General features: G+C 45.0%; 1 protein-coding gene across 3 annotated transcripts in view; it reads right to left on the minus strand.

Annotated features, from left to right (window-relative positions):
• Positions 1-213: 213 nt before the first annotated feature.
• LOC139057610 (uncharacterized) overlaps positions 214-14,683 on the minus strand; it is a 174,552-nt gene continuing 160,082 nt past the window's right edge. For all 3 annotated transcript variants that reach the window (XM_070536140.1, XM_070536142.1, XM_070536139.1), the window contains one exon: positions 214-642. In XM_070536140.1, coding sequence (XP_070392241.1) covers positions 397-642 — 246 coding nt within the window. In that variant the 3' untranslated portion in view covers positions 214-396. The remainder of the gene's footprint in view (positions 643-14,683) is intronic.

Consider the following 14,683-nt stretch of genomic DNA (forward strand, 5'->3'; position numbering starts at 1 on the left):
AAATGAGAAACATGCAGCCTGACAATGAAATAAGAGCTTGCGACGGCTTGTTTTGGAGTGAACAAGGATTCCTATAAAAGGAACTATCAGAGTCCCTGGATCAGTGAAAAAATTTACCTTACATAAAAGTCACGGACGTATTCGTATGCTACCATGACATGATCTTTTCATGTTCTTGCAAAAGGAAAGATCGCATTTTTCTAAACCCACCACTACCTTTTCTTTAAAAACATGTTTATTGACCAATTTCACGTTCCATTTGCTTAAAAGGGAACAGTCGTCAACTCGTAAAAAGGTGAGCGCTGACTTCAGCCTGGTTAACAGTTGCTAAAAAGCTTTTACGGCTAAGCAGAGCCGCACTATTGGTCTCAGTTCATCTGCAGGTCATTGCTATTGCTACAGAAAGTCGGTGCTGTTCGCCCGCTTTCGCTTGTTGGAACGCTCCATGGCAGCAGCTGCCTTCTCGCTCTTCGGATCCTCCTCTTCGTCGTCCAGAATGTCACTGACCTTGAGGTAGGAGCGTAGGTAATCCAACATGTCGGCGCCCAGTTTGTCGAGCTGGCGCACCTTCTTGCCGTTTGCCCCAGTAGGCGGCGCATTGCAGATGAGCTGTTCTTTGACAATGCCAGACAGCTGCCAGAACTGCATGAAAAAAATACATGTATGGCAAATCAGTCTTGCGGAAACCTGCAATGTCAATGAAGGTTCAAGAGGGAAGGAAGGAAGGAAGGAAGGAAGGAAGGAAGGAAGGAAGGAAGGAAGGAAGGAAGGAAGGAAGGAAGGAAGGGGAAAATTCGCGCGCACAGACGCACGCACGCGCGCACACACACAGGCACACACAAGCGGAAAGTAAATGGGTCAAAGCCTGCCGCATGATGTACTCCTGGTCTAGTCAAATCAATTATTCAAATTGGAATAATCAAGTTAGTTGTGGGCTGCAATGAGTGAGCGGTGACAAACGGAAGCAAAGCGAGGTTTTACAAGGCATGCAGCCTAGGGATTATTGAGCGAAAAGAGACGAATAGTCTTGGTTTGTCGACGACCTGCCTTTGGCCATTGTGCACTTTGGTTATCGCGTCATGCGCGCCGATTCTAGCAGGGATGTGTGCAACTGCTATTCCTTTTGTACCTGGTAGCACGGTAGATGGGAGTTGATCTTCGTCAGAGTCACGTTATTAATAATTTTGTATGAATAACATGCGTGTTGGTTTTACAGCCCGCGTTCACAGAAAGCCATCATGCCTTACGCTTTTAGAACATTAGAAACTAGCAAAGACAGAAATCTCCGCCCTCTGCCTAAAATAAGCAATCTTAGTCCTATCCCTACACAATGCAGCGCAGTTTGGACAATGAATTGGCGATGATATTTAGAGCCGGATACCCGGGCTAAGTCTTGAAAGCGGTCCATCAGATCCTCCCGAAAAAGGTGAACGACCCTAGACGAAAACGAAAATATGCAGATTCCACGCACTATGGGAATCGATGTAATCGATGTTGCTGTGCTGTTTCTGTTAATTGACTGCATTTGGCTTTGATTTCGACGGCATGCAGCAGTGATTAGGTGTTAAAAGAAGCTTCGCATGCACCACTTGCGTTTGTCTAAATTGTGCACACAGCACACAGTGAGACGTGTTTGCTCGAGACGTTGCTGCGCGCCGTTGTCCGTAGCCTGCGAGAAGGTTGGCACTGCCACTCCCACACACGGCGCATTGCACGGTGGATGAGAGAGAGAAATCCTTTTACTGAAGCCTTAGGAGCAATAGCTGCTGCAACGTCCCTTAACCGACGGACCAGCACCCGCTGGCCACCCGTGCTCCGTTACGTATCAGGCATCTCCCCCGCTCCCCCCCTCCCCCACCCAGGTGTGGCAGGGTAACGGCACCGCGGATAAAGTGTGTATTTGCTGGATCACCACTTGCGGGCCGTCATTTTCAGGCCGCGGTGCTTTAATGCGGCTTTGCGCTTGCGCACAAAGACCCTGCGTCAGTTGTCCGCATGGACCAACTTCCATGGTGCTCATTTTTCAGAAATAGTAGATACGTGCCGTAACATACCTTGAATTATTATTATTATTATTATTATTATTATTATTATTATTATTATTATTATTATTATTATTATTATTATTATTATTATTATTATTATTATTATTATTATTATTATTATTATTATTATTATTATTATTATTATTATTATTATTATTATTATTATTATTATTTTTTTTATTTTTATTTTTATTTTTATTTTTATTTTTATTTTTATTTTTTTTATTTTTATTTTTATTTTTATTTTTATTTTTATTATTATTATTATTATTATTATTATTATTATTATTATTATTATTATTATTATTATTATTATTATTATTATTGAAGTGTGGCGAAAGATATGATGCCGGATCACATCCCAGGGAACCGGGAAACAAAGGAGAAGAATAAACAAGTAAGAAATGGCGACATGACGCTAATTTCACCTATTTGATATGTGTGGGCTTATTGGAAATTTCGGTGCAGCCGACAAGGGAACGAAGATGCAAGCATTTTTTTTTTCCTGGAGAGGTACAACGATCCAGTTGTATTCAAAGGCTGCTATATATCTCCACGATTATTCTCTGGTCGACCTACCCGTGGACACAACGGGTAAGTTCCTGGATCTCGTTCTGGATCGAGCTTCTGTGTCGACCGAAGAGCTTGTTTAACGAGGCTCAGCGAAGGTGAATATCCCATTGGCCCTGTTTAGTCAGGTGGTACTCGGACGACCATTCGGTCGTGCAGCATCGTATGGCCGCAAATCATGAATTCTACAAGCCATACCCATGCAACAATAACATTTTTCGCAACAGAGCGCAGCGGCGCATGTTCGCCTGTCTGCTTTAAGCCACAAGAGAAACCATCTACATGAAATTTTAACGCCAGAAACTTTTGACGTGTCTTCAACTAACCTAGAAAGATGAATGAATTTTTATGAGACCGCAGCGAAATACATTGGGTAGATTTCTGACCAAGACCCGGTCTTAAACATGCGACAATATCTGAGTGGTCTAACCGGAATGCGGCATTAGTTGCCCTACATAGAGCTTCTTTGCGAACCTTGGTGCATGTGGAAAGAGCTTTTTTTTTTGTCAGCATTCCGAAGAAATAACGTGCAGCGATAAGACCAGGCACTGTTTTAACGTTTTAGGTGCGGTTCCTTGCTTGGCCACTTTCTTGACAAGCAGTGACTGCTTCGACTTGCTGAACCAGATTTGCAATCACGATCAGCCTTAACGCTTGTATTTCACGGTCTCCTAAAAGATTTGCAACTACATACACAAATAAAAGGGCTGAAAAATCCCGAAGCACTACTAGAGCTGCTACAAGTATTCCCTCATCTCTGGTGTTAGAGGAGCTGTTAGACGCGGCAAGCTCCTCACGGACAGTCAGATTCTCAGTCCAGCAAATGTAAGGTAGCCACTAATTAAATATAGTGCAAATAATGGACTTCGTGCGATCGACTCAGGGCCTGGTGACGCCTTGCAGTCATCGACACTGTTTGAACGGAGACAATTGACAAAAAAGCCTCATTGTGTTCGATGGAAACGAAACAAGACCGCGTAACTGATTTCTTCAAGTTTGCTTGACATATAGCTCGATGTGAATGCACATAACCTGCGATCTCTTCAGTATCAATACTCCAAGAAGCGGAGCAAGTGCAGAAGACAGATGCAAGGACGGATCAGTCCTTGTACGACGTTATGACAGTTGCGAAGAGGAGCACGGTGAACGGACAAGCTTAAGGCTAAAATATCAGTCGACGCACGCGGAAATGCTTGTCTTGATGATGGAAGGTGTCTTATGCGACTTTCTTCTCTCTCGTCATTACGGAGTTGACTTTACGCATCCTGTTACTCCTGCCTACCGTTCTACCTCCCTCCCGGCCATTGCGCATGTCAGAAAATGTAAGCGCTGCAGCTTTTGCAATGCTTTTGTGAGGGGCTCATGTGTAATTACATAAATATGTCGACGACGAGAGAATTCCAGAGAGCATTGTGGCAACGGCGAGGGACTTGCGTAGGGCATAGTGGCGACGCCCCCGAAGTTCATTGGGAAGGTTTCCCACGCTCTTGCAATGCACATTATGCACGTTATCAAGCGGCTCCCTACGTGGCGTGCAAAACAGCAGCAACAGCATCGGACAGGTCAAAGGAAAAGAAAAGACAAAGAAATATTGGTTTAAAAAAATGTCTGAGCCCAGAAGCAGATAAAGCCCTGAATAGTGCCTTATGTCCACAATATGTCCCACTATGTGAAGAAGGTAGCAAACTTGTATGGCGCTCAAGTGATGTTTTTGGCGCCATGTAAGCTCGTGCGCTGTTAACGCGGGAGTGTTAAGGCCCACGTGTAGGAGAAAATCTGGCGTCGCGTGTCTGGCGTCCCTTCGACAAAACAAATTTCGAACCACGCATACCCAACAACGCAGGCCTTCCATGTGGCGCAAGGATATTACTGAAGTAATTATACTTCGCAGAAACAAATTCGTAGAAAAATCGTAAAGTACGACTTGCGCACAACCTACAGACATAATAGCATCGGATTGTAATTTGAATATACAAAAAAACAATTCTATTATGCGAAAACTGAAAAAGAACAAGTCCACTTTCCAGCGTTTGTACAACCCATAGAAGGGCCATGGCCTCCCAGGTTTGCGCGCGAACATCTCGAAGGCCATAAAGCAGCGCTGCCGCTTCCTTGCAGCATCTGGAGATAGCGCTTGCCTCCGCCGCATCGCGGCCGACGCAAGAGGCGCGTTTCTACAAGAAAGATCGCCTTCATGCATAGCGTTCGACGCCAGAGTTTCCCCGGTAAACATTACAATTACATAAGCAGCAGTTGCCGGGAGACGTGAGAAATTCAAGGATTTTCAATTGCTGTAGCCTTCCACTACTAAAGGAAAAGCTTAAGCGTGCTCCAATTATTTTCATGTTAAAACACAAAGCGTTAACGGCAGAAGAATCACGTGAGACCACATGTGAGATGTGCAACCGGCGTGGTTTGCTTTATTGAATTGTTACGGTATTGAATTGTTACCTGTTCACCTCATACGCGTCTGACGGCAACGCTGCCAATGACGCTGCGATGGCGCTGCGGTGACATCATTGTGGGGATTCGCATTTCTCGTCTGCTACACTTCGCTATAACAGCTGGATTTTAATTCGTTTCCTGGCGCCGTGCATGCATGCTCGCGTGGCACGGCGTTCTCCGATTACTACTTGTATTTTTTTCTAGGTTGGTTTTAAAAATTCCAGCATTATTATGACCAACTAACTTATTTTCCCTATAACAAAGCACTGTGGTTGCCCAGCGGCTATTACGTTTCGCTGCAGAGCTGTCGTCTGTGGGGTAGATATAAATGGAGAGCAAAGTGCACGTATGCTCGTGTATTTAGATTTCACTGCGCAGAATAGAATCCCAAATGGTCAAAGCTAATGCGGAGTCCTCTGTTATGGCGCGCCTCCTAATATTTGTTTCTGGCACGTGAAATCTCAGAATAGCTTTCTTTTTGCATATAATTACAGACGTCTTGTTAAGGGCATGAAGTCACGACTCAGTCACCAAGCGTCACACATAGCAAGTAAACGGGAGTCTACGCAGCTTCGAAACGATCGCGATCGCAGGGCTCACTGGCTAAATTTTGCATCGATCAAGTAGTAAGTTGACGCAAATTTTACATTTCGGTCATAATCATATTCAGTTGGTGTTGCACGTATGAAACTCTTGCTCATATAAATAACCTAATTTCATTGACAGTTGGTTTATCACGAATATTGGTTGCAAAACCCTCTATCAGGTTTCGCAGTCGCCAAGCATGCGTTACACTATATGTTTGACAAATAAATTTCTTGACTATAGTGTAATACAAAAAAATGACATTGGGAATGCGAGAAGAATGACAACATTTCTGTTGAACGAATTTTTAGGCTACTGGAGAGCGCTCGGAAAATATCACTTCATATAAGTGCAAGAATAAAGATATGTTAATAAGGAGCCGGAAAACCTATCACCGATTTATTGCACCGATGTGTGTTTGGTCCTTTGTTTAGTCCGGAAACCAACCCAGTAAGAACAATGAACGGACAGCATACTTTTCTCGCCCACCACAATTTCCAGATGAGGCCTGTAGAAACTTCCCCGTTGAAGAAAAAGTTGCACGATATTTGAGGAAAACCAGATCTAATACTCAGCCACACATGTTTTTATAATTGCTTCGTGCTTTCTGGGTAGGTTCAGCTTGCATCGTGTTGGACCATTTACAGTTGCAGATACATCACTTATTTACCTTATGTCATTTTGAACTCATGCCACATTGTAGCAATACACCGCATTCTGCTGCAAAGGCGGTAAAGTAGCACATGCAATAATGCGGCGCAGAAACCACCTAATGTTTAGGAACAGGATCAGGTGTCTTTCATGAAGTGCTTAACGCTGTCGGCAGCAACAAAATGGAACTACCTGTGGCCAAGGGATCAGGTACATGAGTAGGCAGCGGCAGAAAATGTACTTGTGTTTGTTGTGGCTCATCGTCATCACTGATTTTGCACCCCACAATATTGGTGACCACGGACGGTGGACATGGAGTTAAGACAACAGCAATGCTTCCAATGATCGATCATCGCCACGGTTGACAGCAATCGAAGAACCCCTGCACCGCAGCGCGACTTGGCTACTATTTCGCAAAGGTTACCCAAAAACTGACCAGTGGACTCCGAACTCTTGATCGCTCAAATAAACAGCCTGTTCACCATTGCGCGAGTAACTTCGCAGGCTCCAAAATTCAACCGTCTCCTATCCTCGATGCTGCCCTAGATTGCCACCCAGCTTCGCGATCTCATCCTTCAACCCCCTGGCGACAGGTCCTTCTGACATCACGAGCCAATTCGTCAAACTTAGGACAATGTCGGAACAGCGACACCTACATCAGTTTCTCCAAACTGAAGAGCTCGGGGATCGCAAATCTTCGCAGCTCCTGAGTCATTTTCAACAGCCCCTTGAAGACAAGGAAACCACCTTCGGTTAAAATTTGCTTCGAGAATGTTTCCTACAACGTTTGCCCTCCTCCGTCCGCATGGTTCTGGCGACCCGTAGCAGTTTGCCCGTGTCCCAATTAGACAAACTTGCCGGCTGCGTCCTAACATATCAATTGATTGATGACTGATGTTTATTGATGCAAGGGCATCAAAGGCCAATGAGCGCCAGGACATATGTTATATTTAGTAAAATTGAGAGTTTAGGACTATGACCTAAATAAAGGCTGTATAGAGGCCTACACGTAAGATATATCTATAAATACTAGTAGATGATTTCTCAAATAAATACTAAGATAAATATAAGGCCTTAAAGGCATTTGCTACAGGCTCACATGTTATATTAATCTGGATCGTCTGAGTCCTTTGCTGTACAGTTCTTGCTTGCGCAAGGAGTGCGAGAGCTCAGACATACTTTTGAGCATCAGATTGTACCTAAACCTGTGAGGCACAACCTGAAGGTTAGGATGGTATGAGATGATGTTGAGGAAGTTAGCTTGTGCAAGATAATTAAGAACTCTTTTAAAGTTGAGAAGTGCATCCTCTGATAAGAACATCGAAGGATGGTGGGGGGGAGCGTGTATATGGTGCGAGTAAAGTTCCCTAATATGAGCTAATCGGTCTCGGAGAAGTTCAGGAAATTGAATGAGGACATGTAGGATGGTTAGCTTCTCATCGCAGCGTTTGCTCGTCGGTGGGCCAGTTGCTGTCAAAAGATATTTGTGTGTGCCATCAGTGTGCCCTATTCTGAGTCGTGCCAGGGTGACTTCGGTGTGTCTATCAAGCTTCAGTGGAAAAGATTTGGTTAACTGCGGTTTAGGCCGGTGCAGCTCATTTTTAACTTCCTTGTCCCACTCAGTTTGCCAATCATTACGGAGCGCCTTTCGTACCACAGGTTACATATCTACACCAGGTACCCAGCTTACATCAATTGTATCCCGATGATCCGCTTGTGCGGCATTTTTGTCCGCTATTTCATTGCCTGCGATCCCAGAGTGGCCTGGCACCCAGCATACAACAAGAGCAAGGTATTGTTTATACGCTACCTGAATGTGCTTATGGAGCTGGTTAATTACAGGGTTTCGGCTTGCTTTCCTACAGGACAGAGCTATTACAGCGCTTAAGGAATCTGTGTATATTATGGAGTTTCGTATCTTGTACTGGGTACTATGTACTCAACAGTGATCAGGATACCATACGCTTCGGCTGTAAAAATGCTGCTATGGTTATGCAAGGTTTTAGAGTTGGAGAAGTTTCGGCCATGGACTGCACATGATACCGAAGTTGCAGACTTCGAAGCCTCAGTGAAAAATGCCATCGATCAATACTTGTCTTCAAGGGCCAAAAAATGTTGCTGGATTAGAGCAGTTGGACAACTCTTATTGTTAAGTTCTTGAGAGGACAGGTAAATGGTAACTGTACATTGCTCATAAGGTGGGATGGATTCAGCGTAGCCGCTTTCCTGCAGATCCGTGAAAACTACGAGTTTTTCCGCAACAGATTTTACTGCTAACGGGAACGGTGGAGCGTGTGGAAGCCTGTTTAAATACAACTGATTTGTGGACTGATCACTTATGAGTGCTTTGCATGAATGTTGTTTATTGACAAGGTTCTTATTGCGTAGGTGACTCCCACATATGTAGGCTGATTATCCAGCGGCCACTGATCCGCTTCTGCATATAGACTTTGGACGGGACTCGTACGAATGGCACCGAGTGCTAGGCGGATACCTAAGTGATAGACAGGATCGAGTGGCTTAAATGTTGTCTTTGAAGCTGGCTGATAAACAATACATCCATAGTCTATGCATGGCAAAACAAGGCTTTTAAAAAGAGATAGGCGACAATACTTATCGGTTCCCCGCGACTGGTGAGATAAAATTTTTAAAAGGTTCATGGTTTTAAGACATATCAGCTTCAACTGTTTTATATGCTGCATGAAAGATAGCTTACTATCGAAGATTACACACAGAAATGTTTGTCCTTTTCTAATTACCAGGCTTCTCCCATTCATCGCAATGCATGGGTCAGAACATACCCCTCTTCGCCTGGAAAGCAGCACACAGGTAGACTTCTCTGCACTGAATTTAAACCCGTTTTTGTCTGCCCATCTCGCGAGCCGATTAACACTAAAATTTATCTGGCATTCACATAGGGATATATTGCAAAATTTTAAACTCGCTGGGATGTCGTCCACACAGACAAAATAAGACACCATGGATGGTATAGCAGAGCGGACAGAGTTCATTTTAATTAGGAAACGTGTCCAACTTAGCACTCCTCTCTCTGGTACGCCGTTTTCTTGAACAAAAGTGCGCGATAGTGCATTGCCAATTCTTACACCGAACTTCCTTTCAAAAACGTAATTTTGCGAGATGTTCAGCATAGAATCACAAATTCCATGGGATGACAGGTCTTGCAGAATACCGTATCGCCAGGCAGTACCATATGCCTTCTCAAGATCAAAGAATACAGATAGATGGTATTGACTTTGTACAAATGCATTAACGTATATATGACTGAAGGAGAACAAGATTATCCATTGTAGATCTTGCTCTTCGGAAGCCAAATTAGTGAGGGATGAAGGTACTAGTATGTTGCAAAAAGAACACAAAGCGCCCGTTAATCATTTCTTCAAATACTTTAAGTAAACAGCTCGTGAGTGCAATTGGTCTGTAATTGTTAACTAAGGAAGGGTCTTTGCCATGTTTCAGTATTGGCAGGACTATTGCCAAGATGAAGGTATATGACCAGTTGCAAGAATCTTATTGTATACAGCTAAAATTGCAGTTTAGGGTCTCACCAGGCAGATTGTTGTTTATTTCATAAGTTATTTGGTCAGAGCCTAGAGCTGAGCTGCCACAAGAGCCTAGGGCAAGCTTCAGTTCACAGAATGTTAGTGGTTTGTTGTATCCTTCGGATGACAACTTGTTTGGACACAGAGGAATGCTTTCAGCTATTCTTTTATGGTGTAAGACCTTTTCGGTATTATTTTCGGAGCATAATACCCTCTGAAAGTGCTCACAAAGAGTATTTGCTTGATCTTCTATTGTCTCGCCAGAGCCAGGGATGAGAGGAAAAGGATTTGGACGTTGTCCTCTTCGGTTACGTACCCTATCATATACTTTGCTAACATCCATGTATGGGTTTATGGAGGATACGTAGCGGGTCCAGCTTTCTCTTTCGGATATTCGGCGGATACGGCGGCCATTCGCTTCGCCATGCTTAAGTTCTATTATATGGTCTGTTGCTGGGTGGCGTGAAAATCTGCTCCATGCTCTGTTCTGACGTTTCTTTGCGGTTTCACAGTTTTTGTTCCACCATGGTTTTGGATTGACTTTTTTTCTGCAGGACTGAGGTATGCACTTTTTAGTAGAAGAGAGGATATGTGCAGTGATGTAGGGGGTCAGTTCCTCTACGCCTAGGTGGTCCACTTCTTCCAGACACAGTTTACGTTTGTTACTAAATTTCGACAAGTCCGCACTATTAGGTCTCCATTTTCGGGGGTAAGCTGGTCCATCGTGCCACTTTGTTGTTTCAAGGAGTGTTGGGAAATGATCGCTCCCATATCTATTACTGATAACTCTCCATTCCAGGTATGAAAGAAGTGAGGCGGACCCTATGGCTAAGTCTATACACGAATACGTGTTGTGTGTAGGACTGTAAAATGTTGGCTCTGTCTTGTTAAATAGAAAGGCTCCAGATGAAGGAAGGAACTTTTCAATTGCCCGTCCTCTCGCATCACATCTTGAGTCACCGCAGAATATGCTGGGAGCATTGAATCTCCGATTACTATATAGGGTTCGGAAAGCTGGTCAATCAGCTTTTCGAATTCTGCTTTGTCAAACCGTTCATCAGTCAATATATCTATGGACCAAATAGTTATAAATTGGTTGAACAATATAGCCCGAACAGCCACTGCTTCAAATGAAGTCTGGAGTGATACATGCTGGCATGCTACGGACTTTGGGCTATGATTGCCACACCACTTGGAGAAATACCATTATTTCTGTCTTTACGGAAGATTATGTACTGTCTTTAGAAGTTCTTGTGTGTAGACTTTAAATGTGTTTCTTGAACACAAAACAGTCGTGGCTGATATTCCTCTAGTAGATCTTTGACATCCTCTAGATTTTTAAGTAGGCCCCTGCCATACCACTGAATTTGTTGTGTAGCCATATCGAGGAAGATTTTTGTTGTCTGTGTTGAAGAGGCCGCGTTCAAGATAGATAAGTATGTATACAAGGACGGTAATCGTTTAGGTTACCGGCCACTTTTTTTGAGCAGTTACAGGTATTTTATCTCTTGTAATGCGCTCGTGGGAGCGCTGATCTTTCGGCGTCGATGACGCCGGAGATTTTTGATCGCCCTGCATAACCTCTCAGAGGCGCTGGAAGATCGTGAACTAGGCGCTGAAACTTGCGTCCCAGGCCGTGGAGTTCGGATTAGCTTTGGGACATGCGGAACAGGAGTCGGCAGGTCCACCTTCAATGTTGATGGAGCAGCACTTGCAGCCACCAGGGGGGCAGGCTGAGTGATTACAGGACCACTATCAGTGACCGCGGTAGGCTCCCGAGGGATTTGTGACGCTGTCCCCGTCGCGCCACCTCGGAAAAGCTTTTGTGATTGAAGTATGACAGACGTTTCCTTGCTTCATGAAATGTTATATTTTCTTTGACCTTTACTGAAATGATTTCTTCTTTCTTCCATTTAGGGCACGTTCTAGAGTAGGCTGGATGGCTTCCATCACAGTTCACGCAATGTGGAGATGAGTCGCAAGTGCCTGATGGATTATCGTTCGAGCTGCATTTCGCGCAAGTCTGCGATCCTCAGCATGTCTGGGATCCGTGCCCATACCTCTGGCACTTAAAGCATCTTCGAGGATTTGGGATGTACGGCCTAACACGTACTTTGATATAGCCTGCATCCAATGTACTAGGCAGCACACTGGTAGTAAAGGTTAATACAGTGTGCTTTGTTCGAAGTTGTTCGTTATTTCTGCTGATTAGGATTCTTTCTACCTTGATGACATTTGGTCTTGAAAGCCTTCAAGCAGCTTTTCGTTACTAAGTTCCAAGTAGCCGTCTTCAGAAATTACTCCACGGCTCGTATTCATGGTTCGATGTGCCGACACAGTGAATGAAACATCGCCAATCCACTTTGTGTCATTCATAATATCATACTGGGTTTTATCTTTCAATTCAAGGAGCAGCTAGGTCTCCATTGGACATCTTTGTGGCTTTGTAGCCAGGTGCTATCGTGTTTGCGAGGCATTTCGCCACCAAGAAGTGGGAGAATTTGCGCACGCTTGTGTTGCCTTCACTATGTATGACATGGTACTTAGGGAAGTGTTTCTCATTGTTCTTCAAAAAGAATTGGAGCTTGCATCGGTGCGCACTTTTTTCAGAGGGTGATCAAGGGATAGTTGTTTACTTGAAGCAAGATAGGGGTCTTGAATTCGGCAGCAGCGGCAATCGCCCACCACCGAGACCAACATGGGACGGAGCAGATCCTGCGAGCAAGACAAGCCCTCGCCAGTTGTACGGTGCTACTATAAACCAATCTGCAGTACCCAAGGTTGGCCACCCACACAAGGTTAACCCTCGCTGCTAGGAAAGTCGGAAGTAAATAGAAGAGAGGAGAAGGCAGGAAATATTGAAAGGAAGAGAGACATACGCAGAATGGAGAAGGGGACAGGAAAAGGCAACTACCGATTTCCCCCGGGTGGGTCAGTCCGGGGGTGCCGTCTACCTGAAGCCCGAGGCCAAAGAGGTGTGTTGCCTCCACTGAGGAGCCGTAGAGGTCCAAACACTCGGCATCGTCTCAACCCCCAGGATCCCTTTTTTTTCCGCACACGGCAAAGCCGCACACGGTTAGACGCGGGAGGGTCCAGCGCCATGTGCTCGGGTACGTGGTGTCGCAGCACACCAGATGCCTGCTGACGCAGACGCCCCTGCGGTGCATGGACATATCAAGTCCCGCGGTTGCAGTCGTGTAATGTTGAGATGCATCCATTGTGCCACCCTTGCCCTCCCTGCACAGTCTGCGGAATGATTTCCGCGAGGAGATTTACAAACTATCATACCAGACTACCGCTCTATCTCGTCGATATCAGCGCTCTTTCTAGCGCAGCCACTCCCGTCCTCATCACAGCAAGGCGAATTCTGGTACCACCGTACGTTCGGTAACGCATCGTGAAAGTGCACCGCGCCCTGAAGTTTTCAGGGTGATTTCCCTCATGGTGAACTGCGAATTCGGCGCACGCAAGTTGGGCTTCATCAATCACCGTGTCGAGAAGGATGGCATCTATCTCTTGTCGTTAAAAGTCAAGTCCATACAAGATTTTCGCCAGCCACCTTCCATCCGTAAACCGTGCGAGTTTTTTTGGCCTCGTAAATTTCTGCAATCGCTTCATATCTCATTGCGCTGCTTTTCACGGGCCATTAAGACATGTTGCAGTGCAACAAATTCGAAACAACTGAACTCGCTTGGTCCCCAGAAGCACTAACTGTTTTGATACAATGAAGACCACGCTGTCTCAGGCAACCCTTCTCGTCCATCCGAGACTAGGAGCCCCACTTTTCCTCATGACTGATGCGTCCAACGCTGCAATGGGAGCGGTGCTTTAACAGTTTGCGAATAATGACTGGCAGCCCCTTTTCTTCTTTGCTCGGAAGCTCTCTCTAATGGAGACCGCTACAGCACATTAGGAAGAGAACTCCTGGAACGTACATGGCAGTATGTCACTTCAGACATTTCCTGGAGAGTATCACGGCGCATACGCGATTGCTGAAAGCCAGACGCTGCAGTTCGTTGTCAAACAAGGGCTGACAAATAATTAAGAGTGCGCCGCGAAGTGTAACAGGAATGGAGAGAAACCAGTGTCATGCAAGCACGTGTGCCGACTGATTGCTAGTAGACGACACCAGCAGCAATCAACACTGAGCATAGTAACGACAGCCAGTGCGCTGGATTTACCGAGGGATAATTTTCCAAAAGACTTGCTTACTGTTGTACATACCTGCCCACTCACGCTTAAAAACTCGAATGGAACAGGTCGGCCGACACCGCCAAGTTGCCTTCCCGTAACGAGGGAGCGCGCGGCAGGACGGAGGAGTCCATCGCTGAGGTCAAAAGCAAGAGGGTGCCACTGAAACATCTCATGGCTAATGCATGCGAAATTGGGTGATGCGTTAATGACCGAGCACGGCAGCACTATCTCTCAATAAAAAATAAAAGCAATGCACTGTTCTGTTCGAACATTGTATGGCTTGTAAGTGCGAGCCTTCGTTTCGCCACATTAAGATTCTGGGCAGTAGCAAGCAGTGTTTCGCACACGAACTTTTGGAAGCCGCCCATATCAAAAAGAGAAGTAGTACGAATTGCATTACATGTTCTTGTTTGTCTATTTCGTAGCGAGGTCTGATTTGATTAATCTTTTTTTTTCGTAACAAACTCCTGTGCATGCGCATTTTAGCATACGTTTCTTCTGGCTTTCAAGAGACCTATAAATCAGATATGAGTGTAGCACCCGTTGTGTCCGCTCTAGTGTTGTGGTCATTTTTATTTGCGCTACTATGGCTTAAGCAAGCCTTGTCGCACTTGGACTTCGTACTTAGCATGA

Source organism: Dermacentor albipictus, chromosome 3 (assembly GCF_038994185.2).
Source record: "Dermacentor albipictus isolate Rhodes 1998 colony chromosome 3, USDA_Dalb.pri_finalv2, whole genome shotgun sequence".
NCBI lineage: Eukaryota > Metazoa > Arthropoda > Arachnida > Ixodida > Ixodidae > Dermacentor > Dermacentor albipictus.